Source organism: Theileria parva, chromosome 2 (assembly GCF_000165365.1).
Source record: "Theileria parva strain Muguga chromosome 2, complete sequence, whole genome shotgun sequence".
Classification (NCBI taxonomy): Eukaryota; Apicomplexa; class Aconoidasida; order Piroplasmida; family Theileriidae; genus Theileria; species Theileria parva.
The window spans coordinates 890,753-915,754 of record NC_007345.1 but is presented as its reverse complement, the minus strand read 5'-3'; the positions used below and the strand labels follow the sequence as shown (position 1 = coordinate 915,754).

At 35.2% G+C, this 25,002-nt stretch overlaps 11 protein-coding genes across 11 annotated transcripts; 5 read left to right on the top strand and 6 right to left on the bottom strand.

Moving 5' to 3' along the window:
- The first annotated feature begins 539 nt into the window (after nucleotides 1–539).
- On the top strand, nucleotides 540–3,035 carry ABCB25 (ABC transporter family protein). Its single transcript, XM_759933.2, has 4 exons — nucleotides 540–2,308; nucleotides 2,382–2,484; nucleotides 2,527–2,736; nucleotides 2,809–3,035. Exons 1-4 carry the CDS (start codon nucleotides 663–665, stop codon nucleotides 3,016–3,018), a joined length of 2,169 nt encoding a protein of 722 aa, XP_765026.1. The 5' UTR covers nucleotides 540–662; the 3' UTR covers nucleotides 3,019–3,035.
- A 182-nt stretch (nucleotides 3,036–3,217) lies between these two features.
- Nucleotides 3,218–4,997, bottom strand: sand (Trafficking protein Mon1 family protein). Its single transcript, XM_759931.2, has 8 exons — nucleotides 4,790–4,997; nucleotides 4,681–4,715; nucleotides 4,451–4,647; nucleotides 4,134–4,363; nucleotides 4,030–4,103; nucleotides 3,902–3,995; nucleotides 3,489–3,870; nucleotides 3,218–3,401 (listed from the first exon to the last, which is right to left on the bottom strand). Exons 1-8 carry the CDS (start codon nucleotides 4,840–4,842, stop codon nucleotides 3,234–3,236), a joined length of 1,233 nt encoding a protein of 410 aa, XP_765024.2. The 5' UTR covers nucleotides 4,843–4,997; the 3' UTR covers nucleotides 3,218–3,233.
- A 271-nt stretch (nucleotides 4,998–5,268) lies between these two features.
- Nucleotides 5,269–9,282, top strand: PAN2 (Exonuclease family protein; the record flags this gene model as incomplete). Its single annotated transcript, XM_759929.2, has 5 exons — nucleotides 5,269–7,852; nucleotides 7,977–8,497; nucleotides 8,531–8,629; nucleotides 8,661–8,981; nucleotides 9,195–9,282. Exons 1-5 carry the CDS (start codon nucleotides 5,429–5,431, stop codon nucleotides 9,280–9,282), a joined length of 3,453 nt encoding a protein of 1,150 aa, XP_765022.2. The 5' UTR covers nucleotides 5,269–5,428.
- A 9-nt stretch (nucleotides 9,283–9,291) lies between these two features.
- Nucleotides 9,292–11,937, bottom strand: TpMuguga_02g02510 (putative integral membrane protein). Its single transcript, XM_759928.2, has 6 exons — nucleotides 10,809–11,937; nucleotides 10,669–10,759; nucleotides 10,368–10,634; nucleotides 10,038–10,334; nucleotides 9,802–9,976; nucleotides 9,292–9,686 (listed from the first exon to the last, which is right to left on the bottom strand). The coding sequence occupies exons 1-6, from the start codon at nucleotides 11,166–11,168 to the stop codon at nucleotides 9,305–9,307; spliced, it is 1,572 nt and encodes a 523-aa protein (XP_765021.2). The 5' UTR covers nucleotides 11,169–11,937; the 3' UTR covers nucleotides 9,292–9,304.
- A 606-nt stretch (nucleotides 11,938–12,543) lies between these two features.
- TpMuguga_02g02660 (Ubiquinol-cytochrome C chaperone family protein) lies at nucleotides 12,544–14,110 on the bottom strand. The gene is made up of 8 exons (XM_061305601.1): nucleotides 13,740–14,110; nucleotides 13,481–13,700; nucleotides 13,362–13,441; nucleotides 13,077–13,243; nucleotides 12,915–13,045; nucleotides 12,755–12,877; nucleotides 12,651–12,724; nucleotides 12,544–12,618 (listed from the first exon to the last, which is right to left on the bottom strand). Exons 1-8 carry the CDS (start codon nucleotides 14,041–14,043, stop codon nucleotides 12,560–12,562), a joined length of 1,158 nt encoding a protein of 385 aa, XP_061162138.1. The 5' UTR covers nucleotides 14,044–14,110; the 3' UTR covers nucleotides 12,544–12,559.
- A 12-nt stretch (nucleotides 14,111–14,122) lies between these two features.
- Nucleotides 14,123–15,462, top strand: obg (uncharacterized protein). The gene is made up of 2 exons (XM_759924.2): nucleotides 14,123–14,673; nucleotides 14,704–15,462. Exons 1-2 carry the CDS (start codon nucleotides 14,276–14,278, stop codon nucleotides 15,431–15,433), a joined length of 1,128 nt encoding a protein of 375 aa, XP_765017.1. The 5' UTR covers nucleotides 14,123–14,275; the 3' UTR covers nucleotides 15,434–15,462.
- Nucleotides 15,399–16,674, bottom strand: DTC (oxoglutarate/malate translocator). Its single transcript, XM_759923.2, has one exon. It carries the CDS (start codon nucleotides 16,436–16,438, stop codon nucleotides 15,500–15,502), a length of 939 nt encoding a protein of 312 aa, XP_765016.1. The 5' UTR covers nucleotides 16,439–16,674; the 3' UTR covers nucleotides 15,399–15,499.
- Nucleotides 16,675–19,259, bottom strand: TpMuguga_02g00449 (DNA replication factor CDT1 like family protein). The gene is made up of 2 exons (XM_759922.2): nucleotides 16,978–19,259; nucleotides 16,675–16,945 (listed from the first exon to the last, which is right to left on the bottom strand). Exons 1-2 carry the CDS (start codon nucleotides 19,013–19,015, stop codon nucleotides 16,773–16,775), a joined length of 2,211 nt encoding a protein of 736 aa, XP_765015.1. The 5' UTR covers nucleotides 19,016–19,259; the 3' UTR covers nucleotides 16,675–16,772.
- Nucleotides 19,260–19,440: 181 nt separating this feature from the next.
- Nucleotides 19,441–21,410, bottom strand: Tbl1xr1 (LisH family protein). Its single transcript, XM_759921.2, has 4 exons — nucleotides 21,195–21,410; nucleotides 20,807–21,150; nucleotides 20,517–20,730; nucleotides 19,441–20,487 (listed from the first exon to the last, which is right to left on the bottom strand). The coding sequence occupies exons 1-4, from the start codon at nucleotides 21,257–21,259 to the stop codon at nucleotides 19,449–19,451; spliced, it is 1,662 nt and encodes a 553-aa protein (XP_765014.2). The 5' UTR covers nucleotides 21,260–21,410; the 3' UTR covers nucleotides 19,441–19,448.
- TpMuguga_02g02115 (uncharacterized protein) lies at nucleotides 21,393–23,005 on the top strand. The gene is made up of 8 exons (XM_061305526.1): nucleotides 21,393–21,567; nucleotides 21,597–21,823; nucleotides 21,854–22,168; nucleotides 22,201–22,365; nucleotides 22,397–22,481; nucleotides 22,513–22,622; nucleotides 22,654–22,821; nucleotides 22,852–23,005. Exons 1-8 carry the CDS (start codon nucleotides 21,525–21,527, stop codon nucleotides 22,948–22,950), a joined length of 1,212 nt encoding a protein of 403 aa, XP_061162137.1. The 5' UTR covers nucleotides 21,393–21,524; the 3' UTR covers nucleotides 22,951–23,005.
- A 53-nt stretch (nucleotides 23,006–23,058) lies between these two features.
- Nucleotides 23,059–24,796, top strand: TpMuguga_02g00447 (uncharacterized protein; the record flags this gene model as incomplete). Its single annotated transcript, XM_759920.2, has 8 exons — nucleotides 23,059–23,294; nucleotides 23,343–23,405; nucleotides 23,439–23,739; nucleotides 23,771–23,852; nucleotides 23,882–24,110; nucleotides 24,144–24,476; nucleotides 24,519–24,665; nucleotides 24,698–24,796. Exons 1-8 carry the CDS (start codon nucleotides 23,229–23,231, stop codon nucleotides 24,794–24,796), a joined length of 1,320 nt encoding a protein of 439 aa, XP_765013.2. The 5' UTR covers nucleotides 23,059–23,228.
- Nucleotides 24,797–25,002: the final 206 nt, after the last annotated feature.

The following is a 25,002-nucleotide window of genomic DNA, read 5'->3' as shown; positions in this document are numbered from 1 at the left end:
AGAATTGTACTTGTGTTTCTGAAAAATTAGAAACACACAGTTCAACGTTTAGGATCTCGCGAGGCGATAATGAGCTATGAACTCGCATCTTATGTGATGAAATTGCATAACTCACGTAGGTTTAGGGTTATAAGCCACCATGCAAATGCTATGGCAACTAAAGTAAATGTTTTATGATCGTTATCATGGCTTCGTGTTGGGTTTCCATATTGGGTGGTTCATCTAATGTGTATCCAGATCCTTCCAGTGATTCTATTATTTGTTTCTACTAAAAATTTAATTTTCATACACATTTTGTGATTATCATGATTAAACTTCAATTTCTTAAATTTAACTCAATTTTCCAGTTCGATTTACTATTTTGGACTCAATAACTTTTTCATAATTGTTTTTTATTTACATTTATTACTATTATTTGATTTAAATCAGTTTATTAAATTTAATAAACTAGTTATTGATCTATTTATATCAATATCTAGTTAAAAATCCCCAACCTTCCTATCGCCACCTATAATTTATATTATAGATATTTGTCAATTATTGTATCATATTTATTATATTTTCCTTGTATTTAATTAAATTTTAAACAACCATGTCATTTCTCATTATTTACATAGATTTTTTTATAAAATGTACTATTAGCTGTATTATTAATAAGTAACATGTATTTCCCTGATAAGCTCTACAAGTGTATTAAAACATATGACAACAGACTCTCGATTGTTTTTACAAACTTTTATTGTGGAAATCTCCACTATTCTGGAAGATTTTACCATCGCAATGTGAAATTTATTATTAAAACTGATTTTAAGTTACACAATTATCACACTTTAAATAAAACTAATGGGAATTCATTTATACAAAATGATTTTAAGACATTTGGGCCACAATTTAAAGGACTCAAACCAGATTATACAAGTCTTCTACTGCCATCAACAACCTTACACTTAAATAGGAACCTATGTAGGTTTTTCTCATCAAACCTAGATAAGTTGCCTACAAGGAAATATGGAATATCTAAGATTATGAAACTGTTGTGGCCCACTGATACAAGATCAAAGGTGAGAATTCTGTTCAGTATGGTATTCTTGTTATCTGCAAAGCTGTCTCTAATATCAGTCCCACTGTTTCTATCCTCCCTAATTAACTCCATAGTAAAAGCCCCTACCGATTCTTTTGGAATAATACCTAAGCTTCAAATGGTTGGTGTATCTTTTCCCGAGATGTTCATTCCTTACGTGTATCTATTTGGTTTCGTATTTTCAAAGATTTCATCCTCGCTGTTTAACGAGCTCAGGAACTCACTGTTTAGCACAGTAACTGAACGCTCCGCAAGAGAAAACGCCTCTAAAATGTTCATGAACATACATAACCTGGATGTGGACTTTTTAATCCAGTCAAAGTCTGGTGAGGTGTCAGCGGTATTTTCTAGAGGAATAAGAGCAATTTCACAGATCTTGAGAATCACTGTTTTCCAAGTTGTTCCAGTAATTCTTGAATTTTCGCTAGTTACAGCATTGCTCTGTTACAAGGTTGGGCCTATGATTGCAACAATAACATCACTAACAGTTGTATTATACCTTTTATTCACTACTTTTGTTACTAAACGGAGGATGATAATCAGAAAAGAGATGGCTGATGCAGACAGAAAAGCATCTGGCTTATTCCTGGACTCCATTACCAACGCTGAAGCCGTTAGATACTATAACGCACAAATTAAGGAGCTGGAACGTTACTCAAATCAACAAATGGACTACGAGAAGCATTCAGTGGATGTCCAAAAAAGCCTAGCTTTCCTAAACTTTGGGCAACAGTTTATTTTCAACTGTGGTTTGTTCCTATCGCTTTTTTTAACACTTGGGGATATTACAAAGGGACTAGCCCAGTTCGATAACTTTATCATTGTTAACACTCTTCTGTTCCAAATCGGAGTCCCTCTTAACATGATCGGCACAATGTACCGGGAGGTTAAACTCAGTTTCATTGATTTGCAGAAGTTTCTAGACCTTGTGGGAGTGAAACCTAAGGTTTACGAACTACCTGATGCCAAGGATCTTGCTCTATCTCAGGGTAAAATAGAGTTCAAGAACGTTAACTACTTCTACCCGAGCACAGAAACCGACCCTCACATAATTCTTGACGACTTTTCATTAACAATCCCCCCAGGTAAAACTGTAGCAATTGTCGGAGATTCAGGCTCCGGTAAGAGCACAATTTTTAAATTGTTGTTCCGGTTCTATGACCCTAATTCTGGTTCAATTCTGATAGACGACCAGGATATAAAGAATGTAACCCTGAAGTCGTTGAGGTAATTTCGCCATTATTTATAACCTTAAATTTATAATTTTAATTTTGTAACGATGATTTCACAAAAATTTTAGAAACACTTTGGGAATCGTACCTCAGGACGTGGTTCTGTTTAATGAATCAATTGCCTTTAACATTTCATACGGAAAACCTGACGCCTCACTAGATGATGTTATGGTAAGTTTAGTTATTTTTAAAAGTAAAATTAAAAATTTTTAGAGAGCTGCCAAACTGGCTGGTATCCATGATACCATCATGAGTTTCCCTGATGGATACGATACGATCGTTGGTGAAAGAGGAATGATGTTAAGCGGAGGTGAGAAGCAGAGAATTGGAATCGCTCGTTGTTTTTTAAAAGATCCTCAAATACTACTTTTCGATGAAGCCACAAGTTCACTAGACTTTAAGGCTGAGTCACAAATCATAAAGGTATTTTTTCACCTTTCAATTTTCATTTTAATGTTTCATTTTTTCATTTTAATTTTTCATGTTTATTTTTAGACATTTAAAGAAATGGGCTCTAATAAAACCACAGTTATGATCGCACACAGATTGTCTTCAATGTTAATCGCTGATGAAATCGTTGTTTTCCACAAGGGGAAAATTGTTGAAATGGGAACGCCTGTTGAGCTTTGGAACAAGACTGGATATTTCAGACAAATTGTAAATTCATTTAATTTAAAGTCCAAAACTGATGATACAACACGATAATTTATTAAATAAATTTATATACTATATTTTTATATTCACTTGTATATACACTTTTATATTCATCTGTATATGTACTTTTATATGCTGTTGTATTGTATTAACTTGTATATACAATTGTGCATACACTTTTATATTCAATTGTACATACACCTTTCTACCCAATTGTATATACACCTTAGTAATAATGATATGATGTGTATAAAATAATTAAAATATTAGTCCCTTTTGGATATCTGAGGTATTTTAGTAATAAATAGAAAGTTAAAATGCTTGTTAACATATGAAACGATTTTGTTTATGAACTCGGTTGTTATCTCTGTCCACGGAACCGTGGCCAAGTATATATTATAGTCGTTGCTGTACTCGACATAAACATTTAAATACTAAAAAATTATCATTAATATGCTAATTCTAACTAGTATATTACTGAATATAACTAGAATAAATATAAATTATTGGCTAAATCAAACTTCGTATGAAAATAGTGCAGACTTTCTGTAGTCTGAGTTGTACAGAAATTCAACAACTGATCTGTATGAGGAGATTATATATCTAGTCATATTTCCAATGGAACTGGTCTTAAATGAAGAGGAGAAGAACTGGCCTAATTTCTTGGAATAAAACATCAGGTGTAATATTTCACATGATAAATCACCCCCTGAGGGGAACTCCAAAGGCGTTGCAAGTAGTGACGATCTCAAGTCGTCTAGGCATTTAGACTCTGTCATTAGACGTTTTGAATCCTCCAAATGCCTAGAAATATTATAAAACTGCTCCTGCTCTCCCGATGTTGATATACAAACAATGCCTATTTCTGGCTCAATATAATTCACATATCCGTAAGTGAATGCTCTATAAATTAGTCAAGTTATTCATGACTCACTGGTCATTAAATGATGGTAAACATATAGGTGTCCAGCTTTCCTGCTGTTGAAGCGATTGCGATGCGATTAGTGTATTGATAACGGTAGAAATATCTAAATCATTAACTATAATTATAGCTAAGCAAACCCATTGGGACTAAAGTCATAGTCTTTGACATGGTAACCATTGCTACTCTGTTTGACACTACTATAAAACAACATCTAAAAATTAATAAAATTCAAATCTCACACATTATGTTATCGGTTCTGAATTTAGTAAAATATGAAGTTAAGAGGTTCCGAGTAATTTGTGATAGTGGAAGTGCTTCATATGCATAACCTTCAATTAGTCCCAAGCAACCACTCATGTTATCCATCAACTTGTCAATAATATTCTGGGTTCCGCCTAGTAAATTCTGGACATCGTAGGATGGCCTTTTTAACAATATGCGTTCAACTCCTCTCGTCAATATCGATACAACCTGGTAAAAATTTATAGTATAAAAATTTTGTTATAAAAATTAAGGTATAAAAAATTTATGGCATAAAAATTAAGGTATAAAAAGTACCTGTAGATGAATAACGCACAGAATCTTGTAGACCATCAAAGGTGAGTAACCGTTATCTGATATTGAGAAGTAGCACAAAGGGCCTCTCTCAAGATATGTAAAGTGTAATTTACCAACAGTTACATAGCGTAAAGAATCTTGTTCTGAATAGTCTGAGAGTAAGCTTGAGACTTTAGAAGCGATAGCAGAGATAGTTCCTAGTAAATTTTATGGGAAAAACTGTAACATACCATAGAATGTCAAAGAAACCTCTGATTCCTTCCGACTAGAGAAATTGTGTATAGAATCAAGGGACAATAATCGACACATGTAAAGATAATTAAATAATTAAAAGCGAACCTTGAAAAAAGAGGTTTTCCGGCAAACGTGAGACCATAAACTTCGAAAACCATCTTTGTTTAGTAAGATATTTTACAGAATCTCATTGAAGGTTACACAGTCCTCATTGGTGAAATGAGGAGATAATTTAAGGCTAAAATTTGGACATTAAAAAGACTTATTAAAATTACAACATCCTGATAAATATGAAGGGAAATGCATTAATACAATTAGTTTTTTTCACCGATGAATGGGGAATGTGTGACAGTGAACACAAATGACATACATTGTCTTGTATAATATTATTTTTTATACTCATATTTTAATTGTTTATAGCCACTTAAACATGAGTATTTATTTTTGAAATATTTACTAATTTTTTCATAAAATTTACATTTCAATATCTATTTTTATAAGTATGAAAATTTCAATCCCTGCCTAATTTTAATTTCGTGTTGGTTTCATTAAAAGTTTTTAATGATTTCTGTCAAAAATTTAAATTTCGTTATTTAAAACCAGTATACGTGTCAATTATTGGTATTTTGAAGTGATACTTCACATTTTAAATAAACCATGAACTGTATAATATTTAAAATACAAACCCTAACCACAACAAAGTCTGATAATTGGTCAGAATACTAAAAATTTTAATTTCTAAAAATGCAATACGGGTTTTTAAAGTATGATGAATGGAACGACTTAATTTGGATATACAACTCCATCTCTGGTTCTGTAACATATAACATATCAGGCTCTTTAATCGGTCTAAACCCCGAGGACAAGTCTATTAAACACATACATAGTCTCCCTCAAAACACAGGACCCTACTCCGTTTCAGATGATTTTAATTGTTATTGCGGTTGTTTCGACAACTCAATACACTCTCTGGCTGTTTACGAGGAATATTTGTTGGTAGGCAAATCTAAGGATTTGTTCGTGGTTTCTAAGGATGGATACAGGTCTATGAAAGTGCTATGCTCACCAGCTAAGGAGGAAATAACATATGGCAATACCAGGCACATTTCCTGTGCCCTTTTCCCAACTAGCAAAAATGACCCAAAAATAGTTCTTTCAAACAACTCAGACGAGTTGTTTTTTATTGACCCATTTAAAGGACAAGTAAAGTCGAAGCTGAACGCACAAATTGAAAACTCGACCTTGGAATATAGGGATAAAATAACATCAATATCTGATTTCATGTCAAACCAGTCCAGCAGTTATTGTTACTATTCCTATCAACCTGAGTATCCAACCTACGAAACAACTGATTACACCAGTGCTCAATATCCTTCAGATTATAAGAACCAGGATCCAAGTTGTGAGCAGTACACTCCAAGTACTTCTAATGATTCACCATCACATGGGGATAAACCAGCGTTTAGTTTTAGGACCATCGCTGAAAAGTACGGCGATATTAGTTCAATCCCAGAATTCGTCCCCTCGAGTTATTCCTTTACTAGCTTAAGTAATCAAAATTCTTATGAGCAAAATAATCCTAATGGATATTACCCATCACAATCATTTGGTTATAAACCTGATAATTTCTGCACATATGGTACTGGATTTACCAGCAACAGAGTTCCTCCAACTAAAGCATTTGTTGAGAGGGCGAATGGCGCTATAACTTTGGAGTGTATCCTGAGTGAGATGAAGCCCTCAAATACTTTACAAAACGACTTCGTTGATTCGACGTGTATAGGAACATGTTCAGGAATTTTACATGTTGTTGACAACAGGATTAACAGGATAGTCTCCTCAGTCTCCTCACACAGTAACCCAGTTTACTCAATTTCAGCCTCTAACAACACCATAGCAACTACATCCTGCACTTTGCAACCCTTACCAAACCCATATTGGTACCCATACCAGTACAACGCCCAAAGCTCCTCTTGTTCAGGTTGTATGACTCTCTTTGACCCTGTACTCTGCCTCTATGACATAAGAATGATGAAGAGCTTTTCAATGATCTTTCACAGACCACTTTCGAGGGTTTTCATAGTCCCCAAAAGTGATAGGCTATTTGCGCTTTCACCTGACGGTAACATCTTTGACTTAAAAATCAGTACTCTCGAGTATAAAATGGCCCGAGAACAAACCATGAATTCCTGTTTGCAGTACGGTCTAGGAGTAGTTGGTAACTCAGCAGGTGATACCCTGGACGTATTCATGAGTGACTCGTCATACAATTTTGAGTCACTGAGATTTCCAAATGAGCTTAAGGAGGATTTCGGATTCAATCGTGAGAATCTACCCCGTAATTTGTCAGAAATCCCAATATCACAAAGTCGAGAATTCAACAACACACCCTTCGCCTCAATGGTTGGTACATTTGACGGGGATGTCGCACACATTTTTGTCCAAATGTTCTTTTTTCTCCCCAAACTGTCCTCAATCCAGTACCACATTTGTGAGCTTAGTAACTGTATAACTTGCCAAATTGGATTCGGACTTCATAATCTGCAGGTTTATTATGATAATAATAAGGAAACTAGTAAAGATACGACCTCTGACAGTAAGATTAGGAAGTTTTCAAACAATCTCCTGTATGTAACTCAGCTTCAGGAACTCATGCTTATTGAGAACCAACCAACTCTGAAAACCCCAATACATCTATTTCTATGGGTACTTGAGAAGATGAGTACTGAGATGCACAACTACTATAACAAAAATAATCTTAAGGTCACAACCAGCTTAATAAAGGACCTGTTTTCCTTTTCGAAGAAGACTTTTAGTAGATGTCTGAGCTACAATCACGTAAACGTGGTTGTTAATGTGGGAAACTACTGTGTGGACTATTATGAGATTACTGACACTCCCAAAAGTGACACGACTCAATCTGATAACATTTCAATGGACTTCTGTAAGGACTGTAACAAAGTAGTTGAGTGTATAGTTGACGTTGAGTACTTGAGCAGTCCCAACATCCTTATAATCGACTTCATTAACTACAGAGTCGAGAACATTCCCAGGGAAATGGATTTCAACGATCACAAATACACCCTCGAGTGCTTTTACTTCACACTACCACCAGAGAATCTGCACTATAGGTCCCTAGCATGTATTAAATTACCACCAAAATACAAGGTACTTCTTATCTACCTGGTTATTTAGTTATTCAATTATTTAATTACTTATTAACAAATTATCTAATTACTCACCCACTTACAATTCAAATGTCTTTTGTCAAATTACTAAATATTATTTCCAGACGGAGGAGTACAACTGGATTCTAATAAATGATGGAATTGTAATGTATGTAGATGACAATGACGACGTGTTCAACTTTACGAAAAATTGGAAAATTCTCCTCTTTGCCATTTACACCAAGAACAGCACAGAACAAAGCGATGATGATAAGGATCATAACGAAAATTTTAACGGAATAGAAGAAATAATACCCTGCGCAAACGTAGAAAACAACATAATTTCAATTAAGAACAGATTAGTTCCACTGCCATGTCCCACCAAGAGTATCCCAGTTCCACCATATATTCTACTCTCTGAACACAACATTGCGCATAATCCTCTGGCTCATAATAAGATTAAGACGTTCACTCCTATTTCAATCCATGAGTTAAATTTGATCCAGGAGTCTAGTTTCATGTTTGCTCTCGATATTGAGTATGTTAAGACTGACCTGAAGAACACCCCAGTCAACGACACCTCTAATGAGAAATCATCATTCATACTTAACGAGGATGAGAATAATTATTTGTACTCTCTAGCCAGGTAATGTTTTAAACACCTAATTATTGCATTTAGGGTCACTGCCATCAGGGCAAATGACGATAATTTACATGGCATCCCGTTTTTGGACCACTACATTCTAAACAATAAACCGCCCAAGGATTATAACACGAGGTACTTCCACCTTATGTAACGAAAATTTTAGATTTTCTGGGATCCGCTCTGGTGATCTGGAGCTTAAATCTTCTCTGCACTGGCTGACAACTCAGAAGATGATATACTTAAAGTTAAGATATCTTATTGATAATGGCTGCAAGATTATCGGCCACGGTCTCGAGCAGGACCTTCGGATTTTAAACATTTGTGTCCCGAGTGAGAATGTGATTGACACCCTGGAGCTTTTCTGGATTCCTGGAAAGCGCTACATGTCTCTCCAGTTTCTATCGTACCATATTCTGAACCAGAAGATCCAGGTGTCCGAGCACAACTCCATTGAGGACGCCAAAACCTCACTTCACCTTTACAGGTAATTTCACACAATACCCAACTACTATTAAGTATTTTCACTATACATACTACAAACCAACTATACAACTACGAACTAAGTATACAACTACGAACTAAGTATACAACTACAAACTAAGTATACAACTACAAACTAAGTATACAACTACAAACCAACTATACAACTACAAACCAACTATACAAGTAAAACCAACTATACTGTATATAACTTCAGGTTTTACTTGAACCACAAGGATAATATCAAGTCTATAATAAAGAACTTGTACGACGTCGGCTACAAGACGAACTGGAAGGTGGACTAACATGTAAAGTATGACTACTAAATTACAGTGGCTTAAAAACTTCTAATGTGATTTGTATAAGAGTATACACTATGTATATGGCACCAGCATACGTGAGTATGTGGCTGAAGGTGACCTCGTCGTTTGGAAGCCTGAACACGTAGGAGAGCGAGTATATGACGAGAGCGTCAACCAGCGTTATGAACGTCCCCACAAAGTCGAACAGCTTGTAAGACAGCGGATGGTTGGAAATGTTGTACTGGAGTATTGACGAGTAGTTGATCTTGGGGAGAGTCGTGAAGGTGAAGAACAAAAACAACCCCAGGACCAAGACAGCCAGCGAAACCCACTTGATGGGACAGTACCTTTGAACTAACAACACTCCAGGCAACAACAGTATGCTCAAACTACTGAAAACCAAACATCTAAAAAATTGTTTTTATAAAATAAATATTTACGGAAAATTTACAGAAATTTACATAAATAAATATTTACATGAACTTTTACGCCATTTAGTAAGGTTGGTAAATATAAAGTTACCTAAGAATAGTGTTCTTCCTAGAAATGTACAGGTTATGGTTCGCGTTGTTTTTGATTTTGTACGTCACGTAGATCCCATATATGCTTGTCCCCAGCTTACACATCGATATCAGACACACTGCAAACAAGTTAATTCCACAGATGTTCATGTCTCCAAACCAAATGTTATTATAACCTAAAGAAAGATTTAGTAAATTTGATTCGCTATATATAAATAATGTTAACTGAGAAATTACATATGAGGGGTATGATGAGGAGAAAGATGGAGTTTTCGTAAGATGTTTCGAAGGAGAAATACAAAAGATTCCTGAACAAGTACTGCCTGGAGTATATTATCCTAAATCCGTCCTTGACATGGCGGAGCTTGCTGCAGAACTCCTCCATAACTGAGAAAAAAGTCAGGTTTATGTTCCTAGAGTACGCCAAGTAGTTGGTGGACCGTATTATTGGCATCCCGAAGATGTAAAAGGACAGCGAAGCCAGCGATAAAATCATAAAAGTCACGTTAAAAACAAATAGAAGCACGAACTTGTCTAAAAATTATTTAATGGTTGAAAGAAACTTACTGTCAAAGGACGTGAATCTATCTATTAGAAATATTATGATTGAGATTGGGACTGATATCAAGATGAAAGAGAAGTCAAACACTAGTTGGTAGACATTGTTCATATACTGGTGCAGGTTATCTGGGATCAGGATGTTGTACTGGTGCGACATCCTGTCAATTCCTTCATAGTCTAGGTCAACGGTGTTGGACAGGGATATCTGGAAGCCATCAACAAGCATCAGACTCACAAAGAATATCCAATAATAGTTCATCTTGTCATATAAATCTGAAAAATTAATTTCAGCCTTAAAAGTACTTACATGACAGTGTGTAGAACAGAGGGACTAGAACTGACCATATCATTAATCTGCACAAAGTAGTAAAACACAGCAGCTTTCTAATGTTAACAACCTGAAAATAATGTTAATTCATGTTTTAATGAAAATTAACTAATTCTAACTTCTGCAATTAAATTCGATATGAAGGACCCTAGAACTAGAGACAAATTAAAAATTGAACGCGTAACTGATAAGCCATAGTATGAAGAGGTGAAGTTTTTGATCAGTACTCCAATCATACTCCACCAAATTGCTGATTTCATTACATTTGCCAGTTGGCCGTAGAAATAATTTTTACATATCGTTGAGGTATCTACATTATTTAACTCTGGGCGACCGTGATCTATCAAGGATTCGATAGAGTCATCAGCTGACAAGATCAGTCGGTCTGTCTGCGATATACTACTGGATGAGAATGAAGTGTCATAAGAAGAGGAATCTTCGTCCAAAAGGGGTGACGTTAACATGTTATCTACGGCCATGGTCGCATATCGAGGAGGTTAGATTTATTTAATTTCTAAATCTATACACAGCATTATTTAAGCAATGCACACACTTTGTTTACTGAAACTATTAATATTTTACAAACTTAAATGCATTATGAATCAATTGTCAATTGTAAAACTGAACTGAGTGGTACTGAGAGAAAGGGCGAACTTACAAAACAATTTATCGAGGCAAATAATTAAAACAAATAATATTACAAAATCCTACATTTAAAATAAAATATATTTTACACAAAAAAATCAGACTACCTATTCTTGGTAAGGAATAGGGAGTTTACATATAGGGTATGTTCATTTAAATATAAGTCACATCAGATTATAAACACATTTATAATAATAAAAGATTAACCATTTGGAATAAATAAATATATAATTGTTCTGAGGGTTAGGAATACACACGATTGCGATATGGGTCAGAAACATACAATTTAAGATAGATTTCAGAAACTAATTATTGTTATAAGATTAATAAAAACAAAGAATCCCAAAATTATAGTCCAATGAAACATATACAGATTTAAAAATATATAGTTAGAGTAGCCTTCTGCAAGGTGAGGCTCATTTAGACGTAAAAATAATTAAAGAAGATAAATCAGTAAAATAAGCAACCAATTAATTTTTTAACTGAAAACAAAAGTTTAAATGTGTGGATATAAAGGAAAAGAAGATCTTCTAGATTAAACAAAATAGAAGGATTTAATATTACAAAAACTAAGAAACACATTTAAGATTCTACTAAGTATTCCAACCATCCATTATGTTTAAAAATTCTAGGAATAGGAATTCAACAAATTGACGACTTGAATGAGGAGGAATATCAAGTTTAATGTTAATCGATGGGGTAAAATTATAACCACCCGCATTGAGTGCTGAGCTACTATGGGTACTTTGGGTACGTTGAGCGGCTCATACCTTCTCGGCCTCTTGGCTAAGATCAATTTGTAGTACCTGTTCTTATCAGCGTGATAGCTGATACGGGTCCAACTGGACTCTGTATTATCACGGTTATTTTTCGTTGGGTTAAGAGATTTTCCGAGCTTGCTCGTCATTCTCTTATCGCGTTGCCTTCCCCTTACACTCCCGGGTTGAGCGGTGCACCCACAAACAGCCCTCCGGGGCTAACTATCCATTAACACTTCAAATCTTTCTAGATAATTACATTTTTTAGTCCCCGGTCATATACCAGAGTATGTACCAGGCTTTATAGTAATTGACAATATACTATTTTCTTATAACCGTCTATCCAACTCCCTTTAATATACATACCGTCAGACTGACCACATAAAGTATGTCTGCCAGCCATATACCTTCAGACTGACGGCCTGCACTAGTGTCTAGATAACATTTAGTATAAATGTGTTATGATATTAGGATAGTTTCTTTGTATCTTGAGGTTCAATCTTCTTAACCTCAGCTCCCCTGTAGCCTGAGAAATAATAAGTGAGATTTCAAGTGTACCTCCGTATTTAATTAGCTGGTACATGGGCCTCTTGAGGAGCCTGGCAGGCTTGCAAATGGGCTCAACGTCAGCCCTGAAAAGAGTAAAATTAGAGTAAACAAACCATAAAAACATCGCATTCATAAAGTGCCTTCTATCAATGTTGGAAACGTGCATAAACTGCCTTAAAACGTACTTGACAAGCAGCTCAAGAGTGTGGTCAGAAACCAGATTCTCGTACATTAGACTAAATAATAAAATCCAGATTAATCTTGATAATTTACCTGCGGATGGTTTCAGAAAGCCTGAAAGGGTAGAGGTCCTCATCCTCGCTGGATTTGTTCAACTCAAGAAGAAATTTAAGCATGTGGTTCTGAGTGTTCTGAAACTCCCTATTAAACATATACTCGGGAACCTAATAAATAAAATTATAAAAAATAGAAAACCTTCCGAACAAATAACCAGTCCCTAAAAACGTTATAGCAAATCTCAAGCAGATAATTTTTCAGGAGAATCCCCTCAGGAGCCTCCTTCAGTGCTCTCCTGTAAAGAAGCCAAAGGTGTAAAGTCAGAAAATAAGCCCTCTTGTTAAAACCATCCCCAATATCAAAAGCTAAAAAATAAAATTATTGGATAAAAAAACAAAATAAAATGGTAAAATTCAATTAAAAATGGTGAAATTCAGTTAAAAGTAGTGAAATTCAGGTAATAATAACTGTGTATTATGATACTTTCAGTAAGTCGGTCATTCTCAAGGCGTTCTACACAAAGCTGAATCATAGTGGTGGCAGGTTCATAGGTATAACTCTCCCTAAAAAGTAAGAAATAAATTAAAATTTTGAAAAAATACCTGAAAGGCTTGGTCAATACTTCTAGAACCCGAGGCATATCAGAGTTTGGGAAAGGAATGAGAAACTTGGAAGTCTCAGAAACAGAAATGTCACTGATGGGATCATCTAAAACACGGTTGGTGTAGGCAATAGCATGGTCGAGGTCGAAAGTAAGAGCCATAGAGTCAAAAACAATAAAGGGAGGCTTAGAAGAATCAGAGACCTCAATTTTATCAGATTCTACAATTTTAAGTTAAAAAGTTGAAATTGGTGTAGTACCTGGAGCTAATGAGTTGGGTGTATGGGTTAACTTATCAGAGTTATGAGCGGTAGTCGAGTAACAGGAAGTGAAATCACATTTACCGCTTGATATATGATTTGATTTATCATTTGATTTAAGATTTAATCCAGAAAAATATTTTAAGGAATTAGAGAGATTTCTGGGTTTAACTTTAAGGAAATTGCGACAGAAGGAGATGTTCCTAAGGTTATGCGATGTCGAGATGAAAATAGGAAATTTTGAAAAACCATGTCTAGAAATTAAGAAATCACAGCAATTAGGGAAATATTTTACAAAATACATAATATTTTAAAAATTAACAAAGTTTGAGAACATACAAATGTATAAGTAGTGCTTGTGTAGAATCATTACATATATTAGATGTGGATTGTAATATATTATGGAAGATTATGTAAATTTATTATAAATATTTATATAAAATTGAAAATATGAGTTTTGTATAATTAAATGATTAGAAAGTATAACTTAATAGGTTTGTACATTATACACATTGTTACGGGGACTTGAGAATGTGATGAACCCAAAGATAACTAAGGATGTAGCGAAAACCCTGTCTGAACTAGTCTCAATAAGGAACGCAGAGTCTTTTCCAAGGTATCAGAAGCCCTTTGTAGATTATTTAAGACTGAAGTGCGTGGGCGGAGCAGGAGGAAGCCCAGTAGAGAATCAGAAAAGGTCCAAGAAATTAAATGGGCCAGGGTATGGAGGACATGGCGGAAGTGTATATTTTAAAGCAACACACCTAGTTAATGATTTTATACACATGGAGAGTGTAATAAAGGGGAAGAGTGGTGGAGATGCTCATGGAACTAGCAGAGGGCTCCATGCATCAGATACAATAGTAAATATACCGTTAGGGTCGATATTAAGAAAAAGAGTCAGAAGAGATGATAGAACTCGATGCATATTCTGGTAAAATAATTTAATTTTAACAAATTTTAGGCACCAGTTTCTAAACCCAGATGAGACTCTATTGGTAGCTCGTGGAGGTAGAGGAGGACTAGGTCCGTCGTGTTTTAAGAAACATGACAATAGACTAGCTGAAGTGGGAGAATCAATAAACCTAGAACTAGAACTGAGACTGTTTAACGACGTTGCATTCATTGGACTACCAAATAGTGGAAAAACTTCACTAATTAGCTCACTTACAAGTTACATGACTAGGATAGGGCCAGAGGAAGGCTCTACAACAAGACCTCACATCGCATTAATAAAGTTTTTGGATGGAGTTGATATACGAGTGATGGACTTGCCTCCACTGTCTCAGAATACTGATAAGGACATGGTGAAGAAGATCACAAGGCATATTTATAGGTCAAAAATAATAGCTTATGTTATAAGTGCAGCTGAAGATGGAGACCACATGGAAACTCTAAGGTCTCTAAGGGAAATAGTCTCCAGTTCAAAGACTTTCGACGATTCTAAGCTTGAGATGGTCATCATGACCAAGTGTGATATGATACACAGGAATTCTCTCTTCAATTTGGACAGTTTGTACTATAAATTACTGGATTCTGACCCTGAAATTCAGGTGGTTGCCACTTCTGCAACACATAGACTTGGTCTCGAAAGGTGTGTAAGGACCATTCGAGACTTGCTATACCCACAACATATAACATATACTAAGCGTGAATTAGTTGAAAGCTATGAAATTAAACTTTTAACACCTTAATGTTTTAATATTTTTAAAACACACTAGCCATTAAATTTAAATGTCCATAGAATACAAACATAAACATTATGCCCTCTTCTCCTGAGTGGTATCTCTTCTCTTAAGTAACCTTGTAAATGTATCCATAAGGATCAACGTAAGCATTGCGTGAGGAGCCACGCGCACATAATACGTAGCGTAGGATGAATAGAATCTCGGAACTCCTCCTTGCTTGTAATTTTTTACAATACAGTCAAAAATCCCACTGTAGGCTGTTCCTTTCTGACTTTCCTTCTGTATGCAAGTCTTCACGAAATCAAACGGAAGGCTAAGAGTTACTGCGAAGAACCCAGCCACTGCGCTAGAAAGGCAAACGTGAGGCAAGGTTCCTTCCTTCAAATATTTGGCCAAAAACTCCTTCGTCTGGTCAAAGGAAGACAACATTCCCAAATTCAAGCTCATAGCTCTAACCACTGTGGGAAACGAACCCTTCCACAGGTTAAACAGACCCTCATCCCTAACTATTTTATATATTGTGTTAAATAGTCCCGTATAATTCTTTCTGTGTTCGGCGGGGAGGGAGAGGTCAGACTGCATTCGAACCAGCGCCAAATCTGCCGGATTTCCGACAACGGCGCCAACACCTCCACAAAACAAACTTAGAAGACATTTTTGGTAAAATGGTATGCTGTTGGTGTTGTTCCTCTTCTTCAGGTAGTCAGAAGTGGTTCTGAACAACCCCAATCTCGTCGTTGTGTATAAAAGCTGTCTGACGCAAGCTGCATCCAGTCCTTTATAAAATGATAAAAAACCTTCATTCTTCAAAATGTTTGAAAAAACTGTAAAAGGTGATAAATTACGGTTTTGTGTGGATGCAAGTACTTGGATTCTAACCTTGATCATATCTACAGGCTGAATAATCAAGGTTGAGGTGCATCCAGAGAGGCCTCCCAGAGCGAAGGGAACGTATGGAGTCAAGTACTTCCCCAACGATTGTGGAAGGAAGGACAAATTGTAATCCGACATGATAAGAAGAAAACTAAAGTAATTTCATGAATTAAAAAGCTCGCATTAAAATCATAATAAAATTCTTAAATAAAAACTAATAAAAACTTTAATAAAAATAATAAAAAAGTGAAAATATAGTGATAATAAACAGACAAATTTAGTTGGAAAATTTTTTGAAAAATTTTGTTCATGAAAATATATAAGTAATGTGTAAATGAAAAATAATGTTATATATAAATATTAAATAATTATGAGTGGATTTACTACATTGATTCACCTAAGGTGATAATTGACAAGATAAGTCTGAGTAGTGATTCTATAAAGATAAATGGGATAAAAGGTGTTAACTAAATTAAAATGATTTAAGAGTTTTTATTTTATTATTAATGTAATCCAGGGCATTGTCGAAGGAGGCTGATTTGTTGATTGTAATAACTGTTGTGTAGTCTTCAAATTTAGATATACCCTTGTGTAAAATTAAAGGGTCAATCTCAGACAATGTGTCAACCCATCTTGTAACTTGATCTAAATATGTTTATATGATATGTAATGATTACCTTGAGTTACTTTCCTTGAGCCATACTTGACTATGAAATCAACTAGAAATTCGAGTTTCATGATTGGTGAAGTATCACTAACGATAATTTCTAGAAGGATTTTGGTAAACCACCTCATGTCAATCCAGAATTTCAAATCATTCTGAGGATCAGGTGGTTGATTAGTCTCTGCTAACTTCTTAATGTTCTCACGAATCCTATTCATACCAGGTGTGTCAAGCAGGTCAACAGACATTGGAGAAATACTATCTGTTCTCATCCTCTTGGAAGATGTTTCATATGTGTCATCGTCATTCAACTTATAAGTCTTGCAAGGTGTGTTATCGACGCAGATAGGGAAATCAGACCTTAGCACACTTCGAACTGGAGTAGTGTCCCTGATAGGAGTATAGCCTCTCATGGGTGTAACAGATCTCATTGGTGTATCATTAACTCTAGCTGTGATAGATCTCATTGGTGTATCATTAATTCTAGCTGTGATAGATCGCATGGGTGTATCATATACTCTAGGTGTGACACTTCTCATGGGTGTGTCAAATCTGGGAGTAGTATCCCTGATTGGGGTAGATAAATTGGACCTAACGGTCTTCTCTGGGAGTTCAGCCATGGGGACATCGAAATCAACCAAGTTCTCAGAATCACATTTCAGTGACCAACAGCATAAAATAGTCTTGAAGAGAAAACAAGCTGTCTCATAGTCCTGGTTATTGTAACAGCTAGAAAGATCAGGTCGAAGGATCTTAATAGTAATATCGTAGACCTTGTCAGTAGACTCTTTGTACTCAGTAGGATATTTCTTTCTGAATGATTCACTTATAAGGACCCACTTTACACTGATCAAGTTGGGAGCCAGCCAAAGTACCTTCCTTAAATGATCCATGGTAAATGACTTGCGTGATAGACGTTGAACTAGAGTTCTTAAAACACGGAAATAGGGTTTATCATCCCTCTTCATGGAACGGTTAATCACAGTACAGATATTTTGGAAATGTTTGTGAAGAACTAATAACTCCCCTGATAAGTTGGCTCTGCACATCTCTTCCCTAGTTAGGGTTACATTTGACATAGGATTGAATTGCATCCGAGACATCTGAGCAATACTGGTACTAGCAAACATATCCAAACTATCACCTTTAGAGCTGTTGTCAGTTTGAAATCTGTTGATACTACTTATGGATCTGATTGGAGTGAAATTAGGTGTAGATTCCCATACAGGTCGTCGATAAGATGAATCGGAAACATCGGCCTGTGAATTCATTAAACTATTCAAACTTCTAACAGGACTCTGAGTAGCAGATACGGAGTCATCATCATCAGGATCCTGGTTCTCGAAACGGTCAGTCCAACACCGAGAACTGCCCAGAACCTGTAAAGATCTTCGAACATCAGCAGTGTTAGAGGAAAGACCCTTGGTACGTCTCACAGAGTTAGCCAGGATAGGATTCTTAGTTTCATCATCACTGATGTTGACATGTGGTTCATCCAGTCTAGTCCTGATGATACTGTTCAACACATCCAGTCTCCTGTTAGATGAACGTACAGATTTAACAGGAGTAGTAGTTGATGGTGATGTAGAACCTGAATTGGAATGAGTAGATTCAAGTGGATCCGTTGAAACGGGAACAAATGGTTCGTCAATTGGTTCGTCAACTGGTTCATAGCCAAATTGTGGAATTTTTGTTGTAGTATTTGTGGAACTAAGTTCATTTTTTAATCTGTTCAAACGATCAACCGATGTCATACGTGGAGATTCACAAACATCTTGGAAGTCAGTATCAAGCACACCAGTTTTAACTTCATTGCAGTATGAAAATTCCTTTTTTACACATTCATTATCAACAACAGCACCAGGTAAATCTAAGTAGTCATGAGACTTATCAGTACAACCTGAGTTACCAATAGGGGTGTAAACATCACATATGTTTGAGGAGCCAGAATTCATATCAGATCCTTCTACGCATTTTGTAGAATCACAACTATCTGTAAGATCTGCACGTTTCCTAGTAACAAAAGCAGTGGAAGGCAAAAAGCACTCCATCCTTATATCAATATGTTACAAATCAACAAAACATTGTCCATTCACATTACACATCGATAATTTCTACCATTTCAAATATAATACAGTCAATTTTATACATTAAACACACATGTTAAAACGACATCCGAACCTTCAACTAAAACAAGTCAAAGATAGCCAAACATGTCAGAAGAGCATAGATAAATTGATTTAATGAGAAAATTCAAAGATTACATATTAAATTATTTTATCACATCCACATTCAATTTAAAAATTGATACTCATGACCCCATAGTCAAATACAATACTAATAATATTCAAAATGAAATATCTAGTCAACACATTACTTAAAATAATTAAAAAATAAAGAATTGGTACTTGTGGAAGACTAAAACGTACGACAAGGATGATTATCAAGGCCATACGGCTAATTAACTGGTAATGTGTAGATATATTAATCAGATTGAAATGATGATAGAGTGTTGAGAGGTACTACAAGTGACCTCTGTAGATTGAAAACGTTGTAAATAAGATGCTGTCTATCAGACGACCAGCTGATACTAGTAGGTACCGTCTTGTCATAGAATGAACATGACAAGGTGAGGTTAGGTAAAGCATACATCTTCACACTGTTTCCATATGAACCAATTGCAACCAGTGAATCGTTTGGACATACTGATACCGTTGTYGGCACCTGATCTAATGCTAGAGACATGAGTGATGAACCTGAGGCGACATCCCACACTATCATCTGTTTATCCACTGCTATTGTACATATCCTTGATGATGCCTTCTCTACATTTCCTGAGTACCATGAAGCATAGATGAGTTGTCCATTATGGCCTTTCAGTTCTGATAATTCTCCATGAACATGATTTTCTATTGGTCTGTACACCTTCAACGAGTCTGATTCGTCCACTATAGCCAGATACCTTCCATAGTAATCCCACTCCATGAATGGAACACCATTCTTTGCCTGTACTAACTGTTGTGAACTCTCACTTGTCTCCACATTGTAGCTGGTAAGTGTGCCATCTGCAGTCATTGATGAAACTATATTATGATTCTGCCACTCCAACTCAGTAACACAGGAAGACTGTTTGAAGTGGTTTACCAACACATAGTTGTTATTGTCAACTTTATATACGAACACATCACCAGACTTGCAACCGGCAGCAAGATAGTAAGGAGTTTCTGACTCAGGTTCAGAATCTGTCCAATATGACTTAGTTCCACAAAACCCTACAGCTGTAATAGGAGACTCCATAACCTTGACACTGGATAACAAGTGACCGTCCAATGACCAGAGGTTAAGGTTACCATCAGAATGACCACTGCAAACGACTAAACCATCTTGTCTCCATCTAGAAGATGTAGTCACTCCAGCACCAGACTCACTGGAATACAGTTTAGCATGAGGAAGTAATATTTCACAAATAGATGCTTTACCAGACTCGTTCAGCTTGTATAGACTAGACGGTCCATTCTCAGTCCTAAACATTATTTAAATATATAAACTAACCTCTTTAAAATGTAACCAGCATATACTGGATTGAAGTGACAGACTGTCGAGAGATTAGGATTCATGTATTCAAACAGCTTATGATAACCATACAATTGCCATTTGTCGGACAAGCGTCTTTGTGGAGGGCCAACGTAAACTGGGTGATTTAGTTGAAACAAACTACTGTTAGTTTCCAATACATCTTCACGACCGAACCCACTGTTAGATAAATCTACACAATATATTAATAGGAATGAAATATATTGTGAATATAATCTATGTATAATATAAGTGCAGTGTTAAGTTACCAAAGTTCAAAGTTTCAGAAGCAACATTAGTACCATTCTTATCAAGGTGGGTATCAGCATTGTCAGTACGGTCACGAGTATTCATAGAATGAGATAGAGGTAAACCATGTGACTGACCAAGTTTCCTGAAACAGTTGTGTTTTCTAAAGAAGGAAAAGGTCTCGTCACACAGAATCTGTTCTCCAGTTATGTCATCAGTGTGGTACTCCAGGTAAATGTAAATCATAGCCTTCTGCATAAATGATACTAAGGCGTTGGGAGGAATCTTGTCAGCATGATTCACGTAGTATGGGTTACCACTAATGTTAGACTCCTTGTTAAATGAAAAAGCAGTGTGACAATACCTAAAAACAATATTAAACATTGTTATTGAGATTTATCAAGTTACCCATTCTCTATCAAGTATCGATAAATCAACAAATTTATGTCATCAGAAGATATATTCAACTTCATTATAGTACAGAAATATTAAAATATGAATGTTTTGTTAAAAATCATAAACAATCAATCAATTGTTGTGAAATAAAAACATTATCAATTTATGTATTAAAAAATATAATGTCAAGCAAATGTATGAATCTAAATATATAACTCATGATCTGACCATTGTAAACTATAATATGTTTGGAATCATCGGGTACAACGTAAATATCAAAATCATGAACATATTAAACTATAAATACTTTCATTACTATATAAATACATATAATTTTTTATAATGTCTGAAAATAATAATAAAAGGCCTTCGGAATCCACTTTGGGTACGTATATTTATGTATATACTTTTTAGATAATCCTTCTAAACGTCGGAATGAATCTTTTGATATTGATTTGATATTGAAAAAAGATCGTATTGATAATGATGATTTTAATGTCATTGTTTTACACGCTTCCCCTGAACAGAGATTGGATTTTATCATCAGACAACTATCATTCTACCTATCTCCAGATAACTTGTCAATTGACCACTTTTATCACTCCAAATTTAAGGAAGATTCGGCAAACGTTGGAGTAGAGGTACATAAATATATTTTTACTACCTTTTAGAATGTAATGGACGTGAAGTATATCCTGAGCGCAAAACGCATGATGGAGATCAAGGCGACAATTGAAGACATTAAGAAGGTTATTTCTGAAAATCTGATACCTAATTTGTCGTTTCATGACTTCGAAGGAACTATGTACATTAAATTAAACGACCCCTTACCAAAATATGTTGGAAAGAAACCAGTTGTAAAGAAGAAGTTCGGAGAGACCCCTGAAACATTCCACGTCGCCGGGCCAATTGTAAAAATTACAAACATCCCCTCAGATGTTAAAGAATGGACGTCAGTTAAGCAAGCCATTAATGGCACAAACAAAGTAAACTTTGATAGTTAATCTGTTCTTTTCAGGCTAAAGTTAAATTCATATCACCCGTTTCAGAAGGTTCTTGTTATGCCTGGCTTTCAAAAACATCAAATTTATCGGATTTAATGGGAGAAAAACCTCAAGTAAACGGAGCCCCAATAAATGTAGACCTAATAAATCATGAAACAGAATTCAAAAAAATGGAATCTGTAAGTTGAATATTGGATAAATTTGTTAAAGGCGATGAGTTTGAGCACACTCAACTCCAGATCAAAGGAACTCCAAAGGATAAAATCAGCAGCTATGGCAATCCCAATAGAAATTGGCATGTGATTATGATATATAATTAATTATAGGTGATTTTGTAGTAAGAAACTTTGGCTGCATCAAAACACTCCTTAATAACCTGCTTAAAGAAGTTGAAGTTGGAACTAAATTATCACTTGAATCACAACCGGGAAAATTAGTAAGTCAATCTTAACATTATAATACTTCAGCTGAGTTATATTCTCGAGTACCACCCGAACTCAAAGGAGAAGAAGGGAGGAAGCTCAAGAACCTTATTTGGATATGAAGTGGGAACAAACGGGAATAAAGATGGAAAAAACAAAAAGTGCTTCAAAGTTGTGTTAAAGAGTCTGGAAGGAGAAAACCTTGTGCATGAGGTATTTTTAACTATTTTCACATTTCTTAAGGACTTGTCAATAACCAAATGCCTGGAAGGATTGAAACTAGTTATGCATACCTTCACCAAACCAGAGAGAAACGATTTTATAAAATCATTAGTTCTTTAAATTTATACAACTTTAGTAAATTGGAATAAAAACTAAATAATATATTACTTCGTGATTCTAGTGCATCCATAATTGGAATTTTTATTTATTAGACAATATATTCCACGCATTCTATCAATTAATTTTTAATGTTTGTATAAATTTAATATATTTCATTATTTTCCCTAATTAGGCCAATGTAGCCTCACTGTTTTTAAATTTTCGAAAACTGAATGTTTAAACTAACACATTATTCACAAATCTTTTAAATAACACAATTGAACATAAGTTTACATAATATGGACAGTGTTTCTGACTATTTTTCTTTTTTAAGGCTCAATAACAATAAGGATGCCACTGATGATGTTAGTTTTTACATTATTCTTACACATTAAATTAAAAATAATTTGTAGAAGAAGAAAACGTCGGAACCAATTACCCTGAAGCCTTTAAGGAGAAAATTGAAGCCAGATGATGTATTTTTTAACATTAATTTTTTACTCTTTTAGTATATGAGCCGAGTCCAAGTAGAAGACCATATAATACCGATATGGGAGAGAGAAACTGAAGTTTCAGAGGAGAAAAAGCCCGTGGAGGATATTACTTTGTCATATTCTTATAGCTTGCTAAGTTTTGTATCTAGGTCTATCACTGAGGGAACCGTCTCATCCTACGAGTCAGACCATTTTGAACTGCTAAGTGAATCGGATATTGAAGAAAATGAGGTTAGAGGAGTATATTTACATGAACTTCAACACATGACTAATACTGATATACCAAGCTCCGAAGCATACCCAGTGTACATTAAAGGTTACCACTCAACTTATAATAATTTATTTAGGATCAACTATTAATGGAAACACTGTAGAATGTATTGATGCATCGCCATATTCTCAGCAGTTTCCAGTAATTCTATACGAATGGTATGTCAAACTTTTTTATTTGTTATTAGGTTTATCGGAATTGAATACAACTCACTTGATCGCTATTCTCCAGAAGCAATTTCTGACGGGAAAACATTTAAAATTCCATTTGAAGCTATCGGTAAATACATATTCTGCAGGGCTCACAGACTCGTTGAGAATCAATTAAAAGGAAATAACATATTCTCAAACTCCGGACCTTACGATCCTCACATAAACGTGTTCCAAAATTCATACCCTCACGAGAAAAAATTCCACGTATTCTATCTATGTATAGACATAAACATTTAGAATATATCTACTCTATGCTCTGCTGGTCCAGTGGACATATCTAACGACCTAGCCTTAAAGATCCTTGAGAATCTAAGTGAGGATTATTCAACTGATTGTACTCTATGTTACAACAAAGACTTTACAAGTGGTATAACATACGAGAAGTCAAATTTGCTTAATCAAACTGTGGATGTAAAACTACAATTAACTGAAAAACTATGTATTGTGGTTTCAAAGGAGGACAAAGACAAACATAAAATTTTTTCAATCAAGGCATTTGAGAATAAAGTGGGCGAAGATGAAGAATCTGAAGATAGTGTTTCATTTGAACAGGATTTAGAGGATATTCTGGTTAGTTTTACATGATTCATTTGTAAACACTACACATTTCAGGTCCAGGATTCCAAACACTCAGATACCGAGATTTCATTCGGATCATACGAGGAAAAAAAATTAAAAAATTATTTTTCGCTAAAGTTTGATGATAGAATCCAATGTGTTACCGTTTTGTACACTATTCGTGCCTTCATGGCTCAACAGGTGAGGGTAACTTAAAATAAATTACGGTTTAGAAGAGCGGAATTTCAAGAGATTCTTGGACTGAAGCTCTCGATAAAGGTGACTTGGACTTTGTGGTCAAAGTCGTGAGAGAATACCTCTCTTCGATATAGCTCTTCCTAGGCTGCACATCGGTGCTGCACATTAGACAATTTTATAGAGACAATGCAATAAAGTGCCATTAATATCAATTTCTCATATTTCTCCCTGTTTATTTATTTATTATTTAATTCCACTTCTGCCGGCTGAGCATTAGAAGTGTATTTGATCGGTTAAATGCAATGTCCTTCTAATATTATCGAGAAGTGAGTGAATTCTG

What these genes read in the sequence shown, in the direction of transcription:
- ABCB25 (XM_759933.2), top strand. Translation starts at nt 663, where the DNA reads ATGTATTTCCCTGATAAGCTCTACAAGTGTATTAAAACATATGACAAC. An exon ending in GTAACCCTGAAGTCGTTGAG is followed by an intron (nt 2,309 to 2,381) that starts GTAATTTCGCCA and finishes CAAAAATTTTAG; the next exon opens with AAACACTTTGGGAATCGTAC. An exon ending in CTGAGTCACAAATCATAAAG is followed by an intron (nt 2,737 to 2,808) that starts GTATTTTTTCAC and finishes GTTTATTTTTAG; the next exon opens with ACATTTAAAGAAATGGGCTC.
- sand (XM_759931.2), bottom strand. Translation starts at nt 4,842, where the DNA reads ATGGTTTTCGAAGTTTATGGTCTCACGTTTGCCGGAAAACCTCTTTTT. An exon ending in TTCAGAACCGATAACATAAT is followed by an intron (nt 4,104 to 4,133) that starts GTGTGAGATTTG and finishes ATTAATTTTTAG; the next exon opens with ATGTTGTTTTATAGTAGTGT. An exon ending in TATGACTTTAGTCCCAATGG is followed by an intron (nt 3,996 to 4,029) that starts GTTTGCTTAGCT and finishes TTAATGATTTAG; the next exon opens with ATATTTCTACCGTTATCAAT.
- TpMuguga_02g02510 (XM_759928.2), bottom strand. Translation starts at nt 11,168, where the DNA reads ATGGCCGTAGATAACATGTTAACGTCACCCCTTTTGGACGAAGATTCC. An exon ending in TCTGTTCTACACACTGTCAT is followed by an intron (nt 10,635 to 10,668) that starts GTAAGTACTTTT and finishes TTAATTTTTCAG; the next exon opens with ATTTATATGACAAGATGAAC. An exon ending in CCTCATCATACCCCTCATAT is followed by an intron (nt 9,977 to 10,037) that starts GTAATTTCTCAG and finishes ATCTTTCTTTAG; the next exon opens with GTTATAATAACATTTGGTTT.
- TpMuguga_02g02660 (XM_061305601.1), bottom strand. Translation starts at nt 14,043, where the DNA reads ATGTATTTTGTAAAATATTTCCCTAATTGCTGTGATTTCTTAATTTCT. An exon ending in ACTGGTTATTTGTTCGGAAG is followed by an intron (nt 13,046 to 13,076) that starts GTTTTCTATTTT and finishes TTTATTTATTAG; the next exon opens with GTTCCCGAGTATATGTTTAA. An exon ending in CTTTCTGAAACCATCCGCAG is followed by an intron (nt 12,878 to 12,914) that starts GTAAATTATCAA and finishes TTTATTATTTAG; the next exon opens with TCTAATGTACGAGAATCTGG.
- obg (XM_759924.2), top strand. Translation starts at nt 14,276, where the DNA reads ATGAACCCAAAGATAACTAAGGATGTAGCGAAAACCCTGTCTGAACTA. An exon ending in AGAACTCGATGCATATTCTG is followed by an intron (nt 14,674 to 14,703) that starts GTAAAATAATTT and finishes AACAAATTTTAG; the next exon opens with GCACCAGTTTCTAAACCCAG.
- DTC (XM_759923.2), bottom strand. Translation starts at nt 16,438, where the DNA reads ATGTCGGATTACAATTTGTCCTTCCTTCCACAATCGTTGGGGAAGTAC.
- TpMuguga_02g00449 (XM_759922.2), bottom strand. Translation starts at nt 19,015, where the DNA reads ATGGAGTGCTTTTTGCCTTCCACTGCTTTTGTTACTAGGAAACGTGCA. An exon ending in CTCAAGGAAAGTAACTCAAG is followed by an intron (nt 16,946 to 16,977) that starts GTAATCATTACA and finishes AAACATATTTAG; the next exon opens with ATCAAGTTACAAGATGGGTT.
- TpMuguga_02g02115 (XM_061305526.1), top strand. Translation starts at nt 21,525, where the DNA reads ATGTCTGAAAATAATAATAAAAGGCCTTCGGAATCCACTTTGG. An exon ending in AATTCAAAAAAATGGAATCT is followed by an intron (nt 22,366 to 22,396) that starts GTAAGTTGAATA and finishes AATTTGTTAAAG; the next exon opens with GCGATGAGTTTGAGCACACT. An exon ending in GAGAAAACCTTGTGCATGAG is followed by an intron (nt 22,822 to 22,851) that starts GTATTTTTAACT and finishes ACATTTCTTAAG; the next exon opens with GACTTGTCAATAACCAAATG.